Source organism: Babylonia areolata, chromosome 8 (genome assembly GCF_041734735.1).
Source record: "Babylonia areolata isolate BAREFJ2019XMU chromosome 8, ASM4173473v1, whole genome shotgun sequence".
Lineage (NCBI taxonomy): Eukaryota > Metazoa > Mollusca > Gastropoda > Neogastropoda > Buccinidae > Babylonia > Babylonia areolata.
This window is the reverse complement of record NC_134883.1, coordinates 50,898,716-50,919,982: the sequence shown is the minus strand read 5'-3', so window position 1 is coordinate 50,919,982 and position 21,267 is coordinate 50,898,716. Positions and strand designations below refer to the sequence as shown.

Sequence of the window (21,267 nt, the reverse complement as noted above, 5' to 3'; positions counted from 1 at the left end):
GTCATGACCGACATTACTATCGGTCCCTCCACAGTGCTGGGCTGAGAGACCAGGGTGGGGAGAAGGCCTAGCCCAGAGTGGCCGCAGGGCGAAACCCCATAGGGGGATCAACCCATGGGCACCAGCCAGAGGGTGCCAGGAGAACATCTTCAGCCACGTGTCAGAGTGGGTGTGCCAAGGCTACTCACGTAGCACCTCAAAAGAAGCGGGGCATGCAGCAGGAACACCTGATCTCCCGACAGTACCAATGGCTGAGGGAGGGGAAATGCCAGCTTCTCTCACCTGGGTGGGCTGACCCAGAGGTTCCATGTCCTGAGTGGGTCAAAAAGTCACCCTGACCGACACCAGCTCTGCTCCTCCAGCTGAGACAGTGCACATCCCCAGTAGAGCACCAGATGTATTGGGCAAGGAGTGCTGGGCTGAGTCTGGGGAGGACAGGACCCAGGGCCCTGTGCAGGTAGAATGGGGGGTCTACCCATCAATGCCAACCATCCTGTGTGCCCATCCCCAAGACTCACTGGCACATGGACCTCCAGGAAGAGAACCAAAGAAAAAAAACTTGACCAGTTCAGCGGGAAGTCCAGTAACCAATCCTGACCTGGGTGTCAGACTGCTGGCATACCAACACTATCCCAACCTCACAGGTTCAGCAATGGCCAGAATGGTAAGCGATGCTCCACAATGGAGACAAATCATTACCAAGTATTGTGGCCATTCCGTAGAAACAGGAAAGGAACCAAAAAGAGCCAGATGAATTTCAAAAAACAAAATTATTGAATAAAATATCACAATCTGATGCAAAAGATGTAAAATATATTAATTCTGTGACAAAAACGTCCTAACAAGCCGTGACAAACATGCATGAAAATACCATTTCAAATACATAAATGGTTGGCAAAGACAAAGCAATAAAGTATTACTTATCTGAAAAATGGTGGCCATTGTGAATGAGTTATTAGCTCCAGCCAGAAATGGCATTTCACTGGCTAGCAGACAGCTGACTAACAGTGAGACGTCTCATCACAGAGTAGCTGCAAAAGTTTGGCTGAGGGACAAACAAACAGGCCTGGTTAGTATCAGTTTGACATGGTACAATATAGGACTCCAAAAACTGAATTATAATCAAAACTTCATCCCAGGTCAACCATATTGGATTACTGAAATTAAAAACACATGATCCACTGGGTAACTTTGGGGGGGGGGGGGGGGGGAGACAAACGTGGTATATTTCAACCATTTCTCATGATGTTCAACAGCACAAAGAAGAGAAATGTGTTGGCTTGATGTTTGTTCAGATGGACACAAAAAAAATCACAGTCGTAGGGATTTTGTACACTGGTTGAAGGTCATTCCCCTGGTCTATTCCGACTTGGGTCTTCTACGATTTCACAGACATCCTTGACTTTTCTTTTGACCAATCCCGGCTCAGTATCAAGAGTTTCAATTGTTGTTAATCCATGAAATGTGCACTTTTCTGTTCATCTTTGCATAGTCAGTGGCACATTCTCTATAGTTAGCAGAACTCTAGCTCTATTTCACACACCTAGTTCTCACTGCAATTGTCCGTATGGCCCCACATTTCTTGCAGGTGCAGGGTCTTCATTGTCAAGTGACTCTGAAGGCAAAAACCCAACCAGTTCCATTCACTGTCAGACAGGGGGGGTGGGGGGGGGGGGGTTAAAAACTTCAAAGATCACATTCGCCGACCCCCGCCCCTCACACACAAGAATGTAGGGCCATGTATAACTGGTCAGGACTACCACGAGGATTGAGCCAATCAAAGAGCTCCAGAAACCACACTATGAACATGCCACCCCCACTCCAAATCTGCTATGTAAACAGGTACACAGAAAAATGCAATGTATCGTTCATTTGCTGCAGGCAGCAATGCTTGGCACTGAGCCAACAAAATGAATCCAAGAAGACCGGAAGAAAGACAAAGGGGAATAAGTGGGAGGTAGACTAAAAAAATCTTGGTAAAAGTCGACTTACTTGGGATAAAAGAGGAGACGTTTCAAGCCACAAGCTCTTCTTCAGGCAAATGAAATGAGTGACAGACACAAAGGTACAGAAAGAGAGGGAGAGTAAAGTTCAGGAAAGGAAAGTGATGAGAAGTCACAGGAAAGCACACACACACACACAAAGCAGGGTGAGTAGAACTGTCAGTGTGAATGTATGAGGGAAAGAAAGGGTTCTGAAAGGGAAGGGTGAGGGAAGGTGGGCAGGGGGTGAGAGGGCAGGGGGTGAGAGGGCAGGAGTGGGGGAAGGGGGTGGAAGAGACTGTTAGTGTTAGGGACATATGAACAAGGAAGTAAAATAATAAGTGGAGAAATTTTTTTTTTTTAAATATATATACACATACGATGCATACACACACACACGCACATACACATATATACATATGCATACATATAGACACACATACACACACATATATAATTGGAAGAAAAAAAAACCTTAATAATAAATAAGTAAATGTAAACAAAAGTAAATAAATAAATTAAAACAGCAAAACAACAACAACAACCACACGCGCGCACACACAAAACACACACACACACACAAACGAAGGGCAATAACCTACCTTCCACCAGTTTTTAAACCACTTCTGCCAAACATCAGCCAACCAACCTACCATTCACTACACACGTCAAGACAATGAGAAATGGTTGAAATATTTCCAGAAATTGAAAAATGAACACCTGGTAGATCATGTGTTTAGAAATGTTAGTCCCAATACACAAACAGTAGGCATGAAGAAGGAGAGCAAGTCCACTGTACAAATTTAATTGATGTGACACAGCTGTAGGAGGCTGAAGCAACAATCTGTCGAACAAGTTTCCCCTCCTCCTCTTGTCATACGCTACTGCACTAAATGTTAATTTTTTTTTAAATGTCGATTTCACTGATCGCCATAAATGCTTGGTAAAAAGGAAGCAGTACATACACATATAAATTCCTCTTGCACTGAACAGTCCAGCACACAAGCATGTTCAGTGTGATTAGCAAACATTAAACAAAAATCCAACATAACCTTTTCTTCTCTTCCATACTTTCACACACTTCTCCAACCAAAAAATGCAATGCCGTGCTCTAAATTGTAACCAGTATCTCCATCCTTATCATATTCAACACAAAACCTTTCATTTTTTCTGTTCCACAAGCTAACAACACTGGAGACTTTCCCCCCATGCACACAATGTTGACAATAACTTCCAATCAACTGAACATTAAAGACAAATTTTTGTTCCCACACAAAATGAACATAGGTCAGTCTTTTTCACACAAGTGAAACACACAATTTCTTATACCAGAGAAAAACAGCACATGAAGGCAATATAAATCTGATTTCACAGCCCACTATATTAACTAACAAAAATACATCTACCTTGTGACTGAAAACACTGAATGGTCTCATGAATAGGATGGTATGGATCTTACTTGTGAATATTTTGCTATTTTTTCTCTTCTGTTTTAGAGTTTTTCTTTATCTCAATAATAATGATGATCAAACAAAGCTAACAAGTTAAATGCCATTCCTCCTTCAACACCAACCAAAATAAGAACTTACAGGGGGGGGGGAATACCAAAAGAATATAACCTTTTACCGTACCATGAGACTGAATGGAACAAAAAATCATACTTAGTTGTACATATCTATCACATCTGATGAAGATGATAAATGTCTTTCTATCACTTCTGGTGCCTCTTTATCCCCACTATTAACAGAATAAGTTCCCAATTCCTGAAATATGAACAAGAAATATTCTACCTGTGGAAATGGTGCACAAGTGTTGGTGAGTTTAAATGAAGTCATTGGAAATTAGTGGGAGGTAGACTAAAAAATCTTGGTAAAAGTCAACTTACTTGGGATAAAAGAGGCGACGTATCGAGCCACAAGCTCTTCTTCAGGCAAATGAAATGAGTGAGTGACAGACACAAAGGTACAGACAGAGAGGGAGAGAGAGTAAAGTTCAGGAAAGGAAAGTGATGAGAAGTCACAGGAAAGAACACACACACACACACACAAAAGCAGGGTGAGTAGAACTGTCAGTGTGAATGTATGAGGGAAAGAAAGGGTTCTGAAAGGGAAGGGTGAGGGAAGATGGGCAGGGGGTGAGAGGGCAGGAGTGGGGGAAGGGGGTGGAAGAGACTGTTAGTGTTAGGGACATATGAACAAGAAAGTAAAATAATAAGTGGAAAAAATAAATAAATAAAAAAATTTTAAATATATATATATACATATGCATACACACACATATATACATATACATACATATAGACACACATACACACACACATATATAATTGGGAAAAAAAAACCTCAATAAAAAATAAATAAATAAATATAAACAAAAGTAAATAAATTAAAACAACAGCAAAACAACAACAACCACACGCGCACGCACACACACACACACACACACACAAAAAAGCCCACACACGCACACACACACACACAAACACACATACACAGAGGAAACAAAACAAACCACACACACAGAGGAATATATAAATAGATAAATACAATAAAATAAAATAAAATAATAAAGTATATAAACAAAAAACGGGATGAGTGGTGGCGGATAAATAGAGGAAAAGAGAAAGAGGGCGAGGATCAGAAAGGGGTTTGAGAATGCCTGGAAGACCGCTTCCATGACTCATTGGAAATTAGCTAAAACATTCCAACAAATAGGAACACTGATGTTTTACAAGCAATGACAACAAGAAATCTCTTAAAAATAATTTATTTTGAATGATAATTAACACAGATAATTACAATAAAAATCTAGCTAAGGTATTGTTCATCCTCTCTCGTTTTAATCTAACAATGAATGACAAGAAATCTCTTTAAAAGAATTTGTAATATTTTCATAATCATTAAAACAGGACATTAAATAAAAAGGCTCTTAATGGTATTGCTCATTCTTCCTTCAGAACTAAAACCTATCACAAGAGACACTGGGATCACATACAAACTAAGTTCCAATAAGACAGTGCACCCTGAATCACAGTTATCCCATTTAAGTATCCAGCCGACAACCCAATCAAACTATGATGGCCTCTGCCATGAAAAATTATGAAAATAAAGATTATCATTATTATTATTATTCAATGGGAGTGCTTACTTTTAACAACAAATGAAAACAGATGTGTTAAACATGCACTGAATTGCTAAAACCACTGGGTTTTGTTTTGTTTTTTTAACTTTTAAACCATATTTTTTATTCATCAAATATACAACCACATTATTCTTGTCATGTCTTACCAAACTTTTAGTTTTATAAAGTTGCATACATATGTAAATATAGAAGCCAAAGACCACCCTTCAGAATTTAGACTGTGACACCCCTTACCTCAGTACCAATTTTTTTATTCCTACATTGTGAAATACAAAAAAATCTATAATTATTTGTAGAACTGAAGCACCTATGTTGGTTCCAATAACAAATGTTGTACATGTTCAATCAAAATGCCAACTGAATAACTAAGCAGGTTTGTTTTGTTTCATTAATATTGTACAGTTATCCCATCTCACTAAACACTGCTTTCAAATCCAATACATTTACAACTATTTTGGCTTGATTCTACTCTGCCTCCAACCGAGTGCAGAGTCTATGCCAGAAAAATTGATCCACAATGTTTTTTCAGGATCAGCTCAAAGGACTTGTGACAAGCTTTTCTTTCCTACCCCGAAATCAACACACTGAACATGAACCAAATACAGAAAAAAACACAGTGATAAGGACAACTGATACCAATCTTGCATAGTCTAGACTCAACATCACAAAAATAGTTCAACAAAACTAGATAAATTAAAAAGGACACAAAATCTCAAGACAAAAATAATGCAATTGAGAAGTAGATGTGTACCACATATACACACACACAACAAACTACAAAGAGATATCCAAACACTTATAACTAGAAAATTTTCTTAGTAGATTTTTACCATACGCACACACACAAAAAATGTGAATGACAAGAAAAAATAATACAAACATAAATCCAAATGCTTTCAATATGAAATTGTCTAAAGTAGATACGTAGGACACAACCCCCCCACACACATAAAAAGTGGACATAGGTGATACCAATAAGGTGATAGATGATCTGATCCGAGGCCTGTGTGTGTCTCAGAATTTGGGACATATTATATTCTTTATTTGAATGAATGGGGGTTTTGGGAGTCCATTAAGATTTGGGACTTGTAGACAGTGCTGTACTCTCCTGATATATCCCATCCAGGCTGAGAGATACACAGCTGGCACATTCTGGATGTGTGAAACCAAGCGTCTCTTTTCAACAACATTTTGGCTGAATGATCTGCAAAATCGCAGCAGTTGATATTTTGACATTGACTCTTTGAATCCATTTGAAAAAAGTGTACCATTCCAAAAACATTTAGATCTTATTTACTTTTAACTTCGACAATTTCATGACAAATAATACGTAATTCTATTTTCACTTCTTTGTGACAAATAACATTTCATTTACAGCACGCAAGTGTGGCATGAATGATTATCATAAAGCAACTCGGGATGAAACCTGTAATGCATTCAGTTCTCCAAACCAGAAAACATTTAGTACCATTTATTCATCACTACATTCATACAGCTCTCTTCAGCTCAAAATCATCAGACTCAAAAAAACAGAATTACAACACACTGTCTTCTGCTCGTCACAGACTAACTATGCACAAAGAGCCATATCAAGGCCGAAAAACTGCAAATATAAATTCTGTAGAATCTGGAAAAAAAAACAGAAAAAAAAAGGAAAAAAAAAACAGAAAAAAAAACACCTGGAAAAGAAAAGTTGGGGAAAGTTATTTTGTCAATTTTTCATTGAAGGATTAAAAACAAAAACAGACATAACCTGGACATAAAATCAACATAATCATTCATAACTAACAAAACCAGACATCAAGAGGTGTACAAAACCAAAAGCTGCCAACAAGCACCTCACATGCCCAATGTACAACAACAAAAACTTGGTTAGACTTGGAGAGTACCCAGTATGCACACACTGAGGCAAAACAATAGTGACACTTACAAAATTCATCTTTGCCGATAAGGAGTTACATGTAACAGATCTTAAAGCTGTCCCTGCAGTTCACTTTCAGCCCTGCACCCTACAATGCTCTGGCGTGAAACTTTGTTTCAATAAAACGGTTTCCATGCTCCCACTACATATTTGTATTTCTTTTTATCACAACAGATTTCTCTGTGTGAAATTCAGGCTGCTCTCCTCAGGGAGAGCGCATGCGTGTCGCTACACTACAGCGCCACCCTTTTTTTTGCTTTTTTTCCAGCATGCAATTTTTTTCCTGATTTGTTTTGTTTTTCCTATCGCAGTGGATTTTTCTTCAGAATTTTGCCAGGAACAACCCTTTTGTTGCCGTGGGTTCTTTTACGTGCGCTAAATGCATGCTGCACACGGTTTATCATCTCATCTGAATGACTAGCGTCCAGACCACCACTCAAGGTCTAGTGGAGGGGGAGAAAATAATTGCAACTGAGCCGTGATTCGGACTGGCGCGCTCAGATTCTCTTGCTTCCAAGCCGGACATGTTACCGCTAGGCCATCACTCCACATGCAAAAACTGCAAGCAAAGGGAACAAGCTTTGACAGTATTTCCAGCTGTGTTCACACATGGGAGTCTGGAGGAAAAAGTGGTTTATTTCAGTATATTTCCTGCGTTTTCTCCACATCAGCATGGCAGGGAGGCCTGCTAAGGCTGTGAACTCCCTGGACTTCAATGGGTTAAGCTGCTACCACGGCTACAGACAAAAAATCCATTTGTACAACCATTCAAACCAGTAGTTGCCTCCCAAAATTATACTGTACAAACAATAAAACAAAAAAGTACCAAAAATTTAAAACAAAATGACATGCACAAAATGTAAAATAAAGATCTCTTGAATGGTAAACGGTGGTGAGGAGTTGCAAAAATGGCACAGTATTAATAAAACAAGCATCTCTTTTTTACCTATCACACCATCATGTACACTTGCTTACACACATGTATATTTAGCACGCGCGCACACATGCACACACACACACACACACACCATTAAGCATTCACACTCTTCTCTCCTTTACTTCCCTGTGAAAGCCGACAACACCGACATTCTGGACAGAGGTGCTGATCTAGATAAATTCCATCTCATCCATCCCTGCCCATCCCCCTAAAAAGGAGGCTATTGGTAAGTGGACCATACATTACAAACAATATTGGAGTGGCTCAGTTTTAAACATCAGCTGACAGCCAAGTAGGTCTTTCAAACAGATTAAATTCAGAAGCCCCATCGACTTTTACAGCCATTGGAGCAGTGAATTCATATCCAATGTGTCTAGGGCTTCATTTTAGAAAGCGGGGGTCCAATCCCCTAAAATCCTCTCCTCCTGCTGTTTAACCTTCCCCAACCAAGATCAGGTACCAATTCATACCTGAGTAAAATGGGGGGAAAATCACAATGGAGTGCCTTTCCCAAGGACACAACACTATGTCGGAACGGGGCCTAAAACTCAGGTTACTGGTGAATACTCAATCAGAAGTCTAATGCCTAAAACTCAGGTCACTGGTGAATACTCAATCAGAAGTCTAATACCTAAAATTCAGGTCACTGGTGAATACTCAATCAGAAGTCTAATACCTAAAACTCAGGTCACTGGTGAATACTCAATCAGAAGTCTAGTACCTAAAACTCGGGTCAATGGTGAATACTCAATCAGAAGTCTAATGCCGAATCTGTCATGGCACATCCTTATCCAAACTCCTTTTACTTTCCTGCATTTCTGTTCTAGAAGCAAGACACACCACAGCCATACAACCACACGTCAACACACCGCTATCACTACACTAAGAGTAAGACAGGGTTTCATCTGATAATTCAAAAGCTTAAGACATTTGTCCTAGCTCTAGGAAAACCAATAGGACATCCTAAAAATTTATGGGACAAAATGTCCAGACTCCTCAGAATTTTTTTGCCAGGTTCACTTTCGTTGAAAAAAACAAAACACAAACAATGTGGTTTGTAAACACACTTTTCCACTGTCCTATCTTGTAACAATAAAAAAAGTCATAAGAACCTCAATTTACTGGCTTCATCAGTTTATATCTCATATGGACAGAACTCTACACCTGTGGTTCAAAGTCCAATACTCATCTGACTTTTTCTCTTTACCCTGGTAAAGTCAGTTTATTGGACGACCACTTGTCCAGGAGAGTTAGAATTGTCAGGTCCTGCCAACATAAGGAGCAAAACCTTGTCTTGTGTGTCAGCTGATACACTGCCCTTGCAATCACTTGGAATTTTTTCTTCATCAGCATGGTCATGGAACAGACCATCAGAGTCAGTTCCCTTGAACAGGAAGTGGCTGTCACAGTGCCGTGCCAAAGTGAACAATGTCAGAATGGACGATAAACTGTACTTACCATCATTTCAAGTCCATGAGACCAGAACAGTGGATGCATCTTTGTCATATAAACATGGACTGCCATGTCTGTTCAAGCAACAACAAAAAATCATTGGGACGTGATGCCCAATTCGATACAAAATGTTTGTTCATTTTTCAAGTTATCGGTCCAGCGTCTGATGTCTGAAACTCGGATGACTCCCTGCCATAGATACATCATCATTACGACTCCATCGTTTAAGTTCACTGTACAACTGAAACAAGCACAACAATTGAGCAATCAAAAATACCCATTTCACACTCCGGACAGAAAGAACTGCTTTCAAAAAACAACAACTGTCTTTCTGGCATTTGCTCACACTCACAACATTATAGAATGCACAACACCATACAAATCAATCATCATTCAAACAAAATGTCTGTCATGTGACTTGAAATTGAAGTAAAGCTTAATGTTTTTTAATTCTTCACAATAAGAAATTCTCTTGCATCCATCTTCTAGTTGTTTTTAATGAAGCCATTGCAACCTTACATACAACCACTTAATCCTAAACCTGGAATTTTGAAAAGAAAAAAAAATAACAGCCTCTAAAACCAAAATCACAAAATTAAAATCATGCTCAAAACTGTAAAAGTTTTCTCGAAGAAAAATGAGTGGAGAATTTAATCATATGTTCAATGTTGACACGATATGAAAAGTCCCAAACGGAAAGATAACTACTTTTTTTTTTTTAAGAAAAAAATCAAATAAAATTCATATTTAAAAAAAAACAAAAAACAAAATGAAAACAATGAAAAAAATTCAAGTCTTTGTATTTAATGGGTGGAAATTGTGCTAAATTATTTGCAAATGCATCAGACACAACCACCAAGTGCAATTAGGCTGTTTTCCTCCACTATCAAGTTGTTCTGGATACATAAGCACTCACTCACACCCGTACTCACACACCCTCCCACCCAAAATCACTATTAATGCATTATACAATAACACAAAAGCTCGTTGTAAACAATTTTTCAGCTTGAAATTTTCATCTGAAGGGTTTCATAATGAAAACTCCCAAATGAAGGTTTCAAATTAAAATACTAGGTTTTTTTCTACACCCATCTCCAACATGACCCCACCCCTGTCAATGCACTACAAATTTGTAGCATGTAATCATTAACAAGAATCGATTGTTGATCAACAACATTACTTTCACTTTTCATCACCTTTTCCTATTTACTATTTTAGCTGTTGTGCGGTAAAACCAAATTCTAGCTACCTTTGCGGTACTGTGTGTCCTGGTATCCATGAGACCTTCAATGATGTTTTGCTTGACAACACACACAAAAAATGCATCAAAATGAGGCTTCAACTTGCTGAGATATCGCTTGAAACACCCCACAAAGCAGTCACCTTTTGCAAGGAAGTCAACATACTCTGTGATAAACTGGACCGTTACATCAATGCAGTAATCCTTAAACTGCACATGATATATATCCACGCTCAGGAGTGAAAGGCTTAGCCTCAACAACAAAATCAAAAGTTATACTTCACCAAAAAACAAAAAAACTTGTATACTACACATGTAAACCTGCTTTCAATCTTAATAAATAGGAATTCAGTGATGTAACCAATGTGACCACCTCTGTCTTCTACCAGCTTTTTTTTTTTTTTTTTTTTTTTGCTTTTTTTTTGCATGTCTTATTCATATTTCAGCTAACCAACAACAAAAAAATGTAAATCCCAGCCCTTGTGGCTCTGTACCCAAGTGTTTGTGTGTTTTTTTTTCAATAAAAAATGAAAAAACTGATATAAACTCAAGCAAATCAATCTTATAATGCCTGCTGACCTGAATACATTCTGATCCATAATTCTTAAGAACTCAAGCACCAATCAATGTTTCTTTTCCCACAGGCTTTAGTCTAAAACAACAGACATAGACATCTACACGACTATCCAGTCTGAAATATGTTTGAATCAATCTCATTCACAAAGTGAATACAGCATGGCAATGGATTTGGATCAAAATATCAACATGCCCTCTCCCTGGCTCGAATGTAGTGATATGGTCAACTCCGGGCAACTTTCATTCATTGACAGAGAAATAATCATCTGGTAAAGTGCTCCCAATAATCGCCATCTTTTATACGCTTTTTCAACTAAAATATCACAGCAGTCTATCATTCAAAACTTCAACAAACTGCATGAAATAAACTAACTTGACGTAACAATGATAAATCATTATCCAAAGCTTGAAGTTGAACAAACAAGTGTAAATCTGTACTGCATTTCCAGGTAAGAAGAAAATAGTACAGTAATTGTAAATAAAAAATACATCGGGTTTGTACTCAATCTCCTCAAAAAGGACACAAAAATTAGAAACTTTTCACAAACTTTTTAGACCCAACTGGAGAAACTTTTTTTTTTTTTTTTAAATTCAGTATACACTTAAGACTGTTTGTAAAAGTCCACGACTACTTGTTCTATGTTCATGAAATTTACAATGGCCTTTCAATTTTATTCACCTGAATCTTTGTGATGATACACATTCATAATCAAAGTTCACTGCAAACGCCTGGATATTGCACCAGAAGAACAGAAAGGGAAATAATTCTTGGTTATTTCACTCTTAAATGAAAATACACCACCAGTATTTGCAACACTCGTATCTGATTTATAATTCAGGTTTTAACTATACAAGTTTTCCCTGGAGAAAACACTGCAAAGATGTTCAAATGCCTGAAGATCTTTCAGCCCTATAAATCAGGCTTCAAACTTGTTCTGATGTGGCACCATACACAGTCTGGTCAAGAGGAATTTCCATATTTTTCTTTGTGTTAAGCAACCTTGGTACTTATGCATAAGCTTGTGTGTGTGAGTGTGTGCGTGTGTGTGTGTGTGTGGGTAGGGTAGTAACACACTTGATGAACCGTAGTATAAAGCTGGTAATGGAAGATCTTCGAACTGGATCAGTCAAAACTAAACTTTCAAAGATAGTTAAATGGGCCACACATGACTTTCCCTTTTAAATAGCTGAATTCGTCAAGAATTAGAATGAGTCAAGCTGTGTGATAATCTTCCTCCTAAAACCACCACCATTTACAAAACATATTACTTCTCACGTTAACCTGTACTGTAAACCTTTCAGTGTTTCAACTCAACTTTATACTGAAATATATCAACAGGGTTTTTTGTGGGGGGGGTTTTAATTAGATCAATGAAAATGTTTCTCTCTTCCATCCTAAATGAAATTGTGGACCGATGAAGGGTATCTAATTATAAATATATCATAAAAAAGGAGGTGGAAGGTACAAGTAAAACAATGGGCATCAGCATGCTATCTCTTATATATCCAAAGTCTAACAACATTCTTCATTCCTAAAGGTCAATATGACACAAGACTGAAAAAAACCCAACTGTTTCTAACTTTGATCAAATGCACAATCATCTCCTGCCAAAAAGAAGAAATTCTTATGTTCAACTCAGAGCACATGAATTTTTGAGTCAGAAAACCTTGCAGAGTATTTCTTTACCCCTTCTCCCTTCAGAAAAATAATATGACATGGAAAGATAATTTTAACGTTGAGAGTTGAACTTTCACACAAAGCAAAAACTTAACCACTTTACAAGACACAGGCATGGGTGGATAGAGTGAACACAACCAGTCATTCCCCATTCCTCTACAGTCCATGCTGGCTTCAGGACAAGTCCCAGTGTTACTGCTGCACACCACTGTCGCAGATTGGTCCCACAGCAAGCAGTAAACCAGTTTGCACTGCCGCTAACCTGGATGGAATACCCATTTGCAGAGAGACCCATGCTTCAACACACAACTGACATGAGCTGGAGGAATCTGGTGGACAGTTGTGTGCAGCGCCCCAGTGAGTCCAGTTAGAACATACGAGAGGAGGAGAAGCTGACAATAACACTCCAAGCAATATGTACTAACCACTACCTCTTCTTCTTCTAAATGCAACAATGTTATGAATATGGAGCAAGCAAAAGCTTTTTTTTTGCTTTTTTTTTTTTAAATGATGTTAGCTTCTTTTTTTTCCAAATTATTAAATATGAACCTTTTGTACTCACCAGACAAAAAAAAGCAACAAAAAACTATTGCTCACCTTAACTAATTACAGGTGTGGAGCTTCCATACACATCACAGTTACAATGCAAAACATATGAATCTAGAAACAGATATGAGCACTTTCTCTTCTTTTAAACCAAAGCTGATCATATGTACATTCTGAAAAAGCCATCCATTCCACACAATTCATTTCAGCTGAGCCATCTTTTTTTTTTTTTTTTTTTTTTTACCTGAACCATTTTTACCTTGTATCTATGTTAATACTTCTAACATGACTAAAAAAACTGTAAACGCCAAGTATCTGTGATGATCACTACACCAAATCTCTGAGTCAATCTCCCACAGTGTGTCTTCCTGCCACTGCATGTTTCCTTCAGTTATGTACAAACCTGCTCCCTGAGCTCAGTCCACCAAGCGTGCTCTTTTCCCCGGACAGGTCGCGAACAGAGACTCCTGCCCTCGGGTGTGATAGCCGGACTTGGGGGACAGGGACACAGGCCTGGAATGGCCCTTCCTGCGCTTTCGTCTCCTCAAAGAGCTTTCGCCAGAGGGTCTGGATTTACCCTGAGGGCTTTTGCTCCTGGCTGCTTCTAACACCGACATCATCTGCATGGCAGTCAACAGCTTGCGTGCAGGAGACGGAGTGAATGTTTTCTCAGGGGAGCACTGCCTGTCTATTTTTCCTAGAGAGCACTGCGACATTTCAGACACATCTGATTTCTGGGGCGATGGTGCACTCAGGCGGGGAGAACCACTGGACACTGGAACTGAAGCTTCTATACTGCCTGTGGATTTATCACTAGTCACAGCAGCACATTTGTCATGTGGAGGGCTGCTCAAGGCTGCATTACCTGCTTGACAGCTGTTCCCATATCTCAGAGCTTCTCGTGAGGATGGTTTGTGGGGAGGGGACATCCAGTGCTGACGAGCCTGCCGCAGTATACTGGAGGAGAAGTGAGAGGTCTGAGCTTTGCTCAGCAAGAAGGGGTTTTCACCTAAAAAGGAGGTGGGGCTTGAGGCAATGCTGTCACTCTCATCCCCCTGGGCCACAGATACTGCCAACTTTGTGGCATCTTTCACGTTTCTGGCATCTGACAGATCTGTCCTGTTCTCCGATTCCACTCCACCCAGCTCCGTCTGCCTGTGGTAATTGCTACAGACTTCCTGGACATCAAGACTGTGTGGTAAAGTTGGACACGCACTGACCACATCCCCATTCATTAATCTTTTCTTGGGTGTTGAGGAGCTGACATACCTTGTCCCTTCTGTCTGATCCTCCTGGCCAACAACACTGCTGCTGAGTCTGCCATCAGTACTGTCGGAACCGTTGGCAGTGCTACCACAAACTGACCTGGCATTTGTTTCCTGACCTGTCCGATCCCAGCTGCTAGGGTTTCCTTTCCTCACTTGCACTCTCTTCTGTTGCCTGCAGTGTAAACCTGAACTGTACCCGTTAGCATTCGCAGCGCTGTAGGTCTTGTCAGTCTGTCTGGAATGACGAGTCGAGCATGACCGTGCCCTCCATATTTGTTTTCCTGCCCACTGGGGGGCTTGTTCCCTTCTACCCAAAGAGCCGGAACGGGTTACTTTTGAGCTGGAGCGAGTCTTAGGTCCTCCAGCAACTATTTTAGGATCTGTTATATTGCCTGACATTTTTGGCACTGCCCCATTCCGTATCAACCCTGTCCTCTCCCTTTTCATTTTGACAGATTCTGACAACGCTGCAGTAAGATGGTTCACTGCAGTCATGGAGGAGTCATGCTGAGCCAGGGGTGACTTCAGGATGCAAGCACACGACCGGAGATGGGAAAGGGTGTGTTCTCTGTGAGACCTACATCTGCTGGACTTCAGTGATGATGCCGGGGACAGGGGACACAACTGCACATTGTGAGAGATGGGGGAGAGACAGGGGGGCGTGATGGGTGGCAGGGAGGAGAGAGTTCCAGCAGGAGAAAGCGCAGTGCCGGGTGAACTGGTGTCTGGGTGGACCATGCTTCCCACACTGGCGCTGGAGGCTGGGGAATGGGAACACCGCCTGGCCGTACTGCACGACAGTCTCTGTGGTGAGCTGAATGATTTGTTCCGTGCAGAACACAAGGCACAGCACACAGCGTTTCTGTTGTTCTCTTCGTCCGAGGAAGAGACCGTCATGACAGAGAAACTGTCATCCAGCGGGCTGTTCTTGGTGCTTCTGGCCGAGGACACAACGCCCGACACCAGCGGAATGTCAATTTTCAGAGGCATCTTCACATCCCCAAGTACCCAACTGTCCCTTCCAGACAGACTCAAGCTACCAGGATTATCAGAGGTTAAAGGAACTGAAGACAGGTCATTCCCCAGTGTACAGATTTCCTCCAGTTTAACCCTGCAGCAGTTGTTAACCAACTGTCCATTACTACCTCTGGCTGGAATGACTCCAACTGGAGAAGTGGTCACCTGCCAAGACCGAGATCCTGAAGAAGCTGTACAACAACTATCGTGATTCAGCCTGAGAGCCTGATCAACACTGGCCAACAAAGTGGCCAGGGAAGTGGCCATCGACACAGACTGGTCCCTCTCTGGCTTTGGCCGCGTCCAGAGGAGGATCTCCTCTCGAGTCAGTGGTTTCAGGGACACGGATACCTTGTTCAGGGAAGGCTTCCACTTGTGCAGAGTCTTCACTGACAGTCGCTTCACCACCACACTGCACCTCTTCACACAGCCCAGCAGCTTCCGACAGCGCCAGTTCAGACCTGTCCGCATCTTCTCCATGAAGTCAAACTTCTGGGCCCCGGTGAAGTTGTACAGGTGGCAGTGAGTCTGCTGACGCAGGCGTTTACCTGTCAGTTTCCAGGTGATTGGGTAGCTCATCTGACGTGTGCGCAAACGATCCTGGTACTTGTCTTTGATCGGGGTCCGACAAAACTGCTCAGAGTCCAATATAACTGGAACATGACCTTCCAGCGTCATGTGTCTTAAAACTCTCTGCCCAAGTCCCGACGTGACGTCTATGGAGAACAGCGACTTCTTGTGCAGCTTGGGCTCATCAGCATCGTCCGCACCAGACTCTGAGCCCTCATCGTCACTCTCCGACAACTGCTCTTCCTTGTGGGCGTCCTCCGGCTTCTCCACGGACTGGGGGCGGTAGGACAGGCGTCGCCGACTGGCAGGCCCCTGACTCCCGTAGCCCCCACCACCACCCCCACTGCTGCTGCTGCCCCCCTCCCTGCTGAGCAGCGAGATGAGCAGTTTGGGCGTGCGGGGCGTGGGCGGGGAGATGGGGGTCTGGGGCTCCTCCAGGTCAATGGTCTCACACTCCGTGTTGCGGCGCTGCGCCTGCCGGATCTTCCTGGCTCGGTGCACCGGCACCAGGTCCAGGGCAGCGATGAAGACGCGGAAAGACACCGGGCCTGGGGAGGAGGAGGTGGTGGTGGTGGCAGGGTTGGACAGGGCACCCCCTATCGATGAGGATGTATCGTCCGAGGAGGAGACAGTGGGAGGGGTGGGGCTGGGGGTGGGGGTGTTGGAGGTTGGGGGGGTGGATGGTGCAGACAGTGCCAAGCTTCCTCCGCTGCACTGCACCTGTCAATGCAGGTACAGCAACATCATTCTGCACTAGTCAGACATGTCATGTCACTTTGTGTCAGTCATAGACATGTCACTGTGTGCCTGTCATAGACATGTCATGTCACTGTGTGCCTGTCACAGATAAAATGTGTGTCTAACATGTCAAGTCACTGTGTGCCTGTCAAGTCACTGTGTGCCTGTCATAGACATGTCAAGTCACTGTGTGCCTGTCAAGTCACTGTGTGCCTGTCATAGACATGTCACTGTGTGCCTGTCATAGACATGTCAAGTCACTGTGTGCCTGTCATGTCACTGTGTGCCTGTCACAGACATGTCATGTCGCTGTATGCCAGTAACAGAACAAGAACAGAACCAAGTATGCGAGGGTATTTTTTCCTCTTTTTTTTTTTTTTTTTTTTAAATCAGATCCCTATATACAACTAACACTCATACACTGGTCATCACACCTGACAGGGCAGACTCACCTGATGCTTCTGCAGGACGTCTATGGACGGGAACTCCTGCTGACACTGGTAGCACTGGTGAAGCTCAACATATGGCAATCTGCCTGTTGGTCAACACCACACACTGGTTTAAACAAACCCTTATCTAAAAATAAAACACTGTACATACAAGTACACATAAACAGCAGAGCATCAAGAGGCTAACAGCTGGTGTTATGCTCAGGCACGTGACAAATTATTTTCATTTGCTTCAGTTTGACAGCTGGTGAATGTTACACAAATGAAGTATGTTGAAATAAATGTTTGCCTGTTACATTTAAAAGAGAGTTCTTGAAGTCAATGTCCCCTTTGAGCAACTGTGGTGGAAAGTATACTTAAAGACATGACAGTATATATAAACATGGTCATTGTCAGGCTTGTTGTTCACAACTGGTGAAGAAGTTAATCAGAACAAAGGAAAGCATATGGAGATCGAATCACACGGTCATGAATAAATTATAATTAACTATTGATTGCTATTGATTACAATGATATAGTTTTGGAATGCTGGGTATTGGTCTTGGTTATGACTTCCATATGTTATTGTTAATGTTGACTGTATTCAGATTAAAAAAATCTTTTTATGTTTTTTTTGTTTTTTCTTTTCTTTTCCATCTATTCTGAATTGTCATATTAAATTTATGTACAAAATAAAACGGTGGTCGACCCAAGAAAGTCTGGGAAAACACGTAAAAAAAAAAAATATATATATATATATATAATTAACTGAACCAACTGGACATGAAATATGGTACAGTAACAACTACAAGTTCAACATCACATTCATCCCATTACTGACACAGTCACTTCAACATCACATAAAACTGTTGATACTGTCTCTGCAACTGCTTTTTATAGTTAAGCACCTAGTGGAAGTCATTTTTGTAGCAAACCCCCCACACAAATGAACAGACTGAACAGATTCTGAAGATTTCCACATTATTTTCCTCCCATAACAGCTACAGTATAACAGCTACAGATTCAAAAGAAGCACTTCTGAAAACCATGTGTTTGGAAGTATGTATATTTGAACTACAGTATAACAGCTACAGATTCAAAAGAAGCACTTCTGAAAACCATGTGTTTGGAAGTATGTATGTTTGAAAGTATACATAAAGTATATCCCAGAGACAATATTCAGAATAAAATCATAAAATAATTGTTTCCTTCCATCCATTCCTATCTATCTCACACTCCTGTTCACACAACCCACGGAAGTGAACATGCACTCGCTCATACACACGAACATTTCAGCCATACGTAACAATAACATTTTTTATCTTTTCTCTTTCATACACAAGCACTTTCATACATGTAATGAGTTTTACAATTGACAAACAAACCTCGAACTTGTGAACTCAATCTTCAACAATGTACTTTCACTACTTCACAGCCAACAACACCACAACCTAACACACGCACACACACACACACACACACACACTACCAAGCACTAAACAAGCAATGAATACTGCTGTCTTACCACGGCATTTTTGCTTTGTACTGGATATTCCACAGTTCTGAAACAATAAAATCAGCATGCTGCAACATGCGCAGAATCACACCAATTAAAACAAAAGCTGTTTCTGAGACCAGAGGGAAAATAAAAGGTAGAGGGTGAAAGATCTACTGGTAATATGTACTTTTATGTCAAGCACTGGAGATGCCTTAACATATTTCACATGAACAATTTAAAGCTTTCAAATGTTCTCCTTACCTTCAAATGATGCCCTGTTATGAGAGTCTAAGTGAATTATCTCCCCTACTTTTCACTACAGACTGCTCATTTCTATATATTTGAAAGCAAACAAAACATACTAAAAAAAAAAAAAAATAATAATAAGGAAAAAAGATACTCCAATTTTGGCAATGATCTTTTTTTAATACTGCTTAATATCAATTGCTCTAGTTGTTGATACAGTTTAACTCTTTCCGGACGAAGGAATGCTCACGCATTCCTACACAAAACGTATTCGGTTTCGGACGAAGGAATGGAATAGCATTCTCCGAAAGTAAAATTCCATCATGCGCAGTACACGTGATTTTGTGATTAGCCAAGCAGAGTGCGCTATTCTGGGTCACTCCAAATTCGAACAGTATGACTGGTTAGTCTATGATGTGTGGCCTGTCTCGCACACATGCTGACAAAGTCACTGACCGGTCGTCTGCTCGTGTGCCAGCCTGTCAGCAAAGCGGGCTCTTCTCAAAATGTTGTGATGCGAACAAGGCAGTGACGGCAATGTTTTGGGGTTGCCGAAGTACTTGAAATGCTACAAACTGAAGGGTCGGACATTGAAGAGGTGGATGATGACGAAGAAGAAAGCGAATTTAATGCAGAAAGCGAGCATGGGTATGGTGATTCAGGGTGAAAAATTGGCATTAATTTCTACATATGGCAAAACTGTAAAAATAAGATGAGAAATTTGATTTTTTTTATATGTAATAGCTCAACACGTAATAAACCAGTTCTGAAAGTTTCATTTTCTTACACAGTATTTTGTATTTTTTTGTCATTTTTTTCCAAACCCTTACAAATGGGCCGTCTGTGGGGAAAAGCAAGGGAGAAAACTTGTCGTCCCAAGTGAGTTAAAGCTTCTACTCTCTGCAACCCAAGTATTCACCTGAAATTTTCTTGTGAAATGTGATCATTAACATGAAATAAAACACTGGCAGCCTGGCCAAAAAAGGTTTGTCTTCCATATACAGAGCAAAAAAATCTGCTTTGTTTGCTTTTATCAGCTGAGAAGTAAACACCATTCTCCATTTATATATGACAACTTTTTTTTTTTTTTTTTGCAATGATAATCAAACCATCCGAAAATTATATACAATAATAATATAAAGCCTGCAGAGAATAAAGAGATGCAGGGTTGAACATCCACACGGACAACAATAGGACAAATGTCCTGGTTCTTCTGAACTTGATGGGACATTTCTCTTCTTTACACCGAGATAAATGGGGACACTGAAATCAATTGGTCAACAGTTTTTCAGGTCAAGTCTAAGGGTGTTAATCAGCCTGAAGCGTGTTCACTCAATATCAGTATGTTACGATTAAGAACTCTCCTGTTATGGCTTTGTCCCAACCGAACAGGCAATTTGGAGTGGGTCAACTTGTCACAAGATGTCCCAGCAAACAAGGAAATGTATCAGTCAATGACCCCCATGATTAAAGAGTAATCAGACATTTGTCCTGTTCAACAATAAAATCATTGGACTTTCTCAACCCTTGATCAGCCAATCATTTCTATGTCCGATGTCCGACGCCAAAGTACCCCTGGAAGTGTCATCATGCTGTACCCACCTTCCGAGGCTGAGCACAGGATCGGGAGGGGGGGTTGCTGTTCAGCCAGTCCAGTACCCGAGGCTGGGTGGGTATCCGTGGCTCAGCAGGCGCCAATTTTATCGGATGCTGGGTGAGGTAGTTGTAGCACTTGCTCACCAGACTGCGCAGACTTGCGGAGCTGGCGTTCTGAAAGAACATAAGATATGTACATATAAAAAAGCAACCATGCTACTTCCAAGTTTATTCAAACTTTCGACAAATGAATGAATGAGTCATAAATATGTTTCTTATAACTTCCGATACAAATCAATAGGCCAAATGAAAGTTTCTTCACGATTTTCATTGCACGATGAACAAGCCACAAAAACGTTTCTTTATGACTCTATACACAATGAACAAGCCACAAAAACATTTCTTCATGAATTATGATACACAATGAACAAGT

At 40.8% G+C, this 21,267-nt stretch overlaps 1 protein-coding gene across 2 annotated transcripts in view; it reads right to left on the bottom strand.

Annotated features, from left to right (window-relative positions):
* Positions 1–1,212: 1,212 nt before the first annotated feature.
* LOC143284933 (uncharacterized) overlaps positions 1,213–21,267 on the bottom strand; it is a 61,644-nt gene continuing 41,589 nt past the window's right edge. For both annotated transcript variants that reach the window (XM_076592089.1, XM_076592090.1), the window contains exons 4-7: positions 20,841–21,008; positions 19,020–19,056; positions 17,519–17,601; positions 1,213–17,048 (exon numbers count right to left, since the gene is read on the bottom strand). In XM_076592089.1, coding sequence (XP_076448204.1) covers positions 13,890–17,048; positions 17,519–17,601; positions 19,020–19,056; positions 20,841–21,008 — 3,447 coding nt within the window. In that variant the 3' untranslated portion in view covers positions 1,213–13,889. The remainder of the gene's footprint in view (positions 17,049–17,518; positions 17,602–19,019; positions 19,057–20,840; positions 21,009–21,267) is intronic.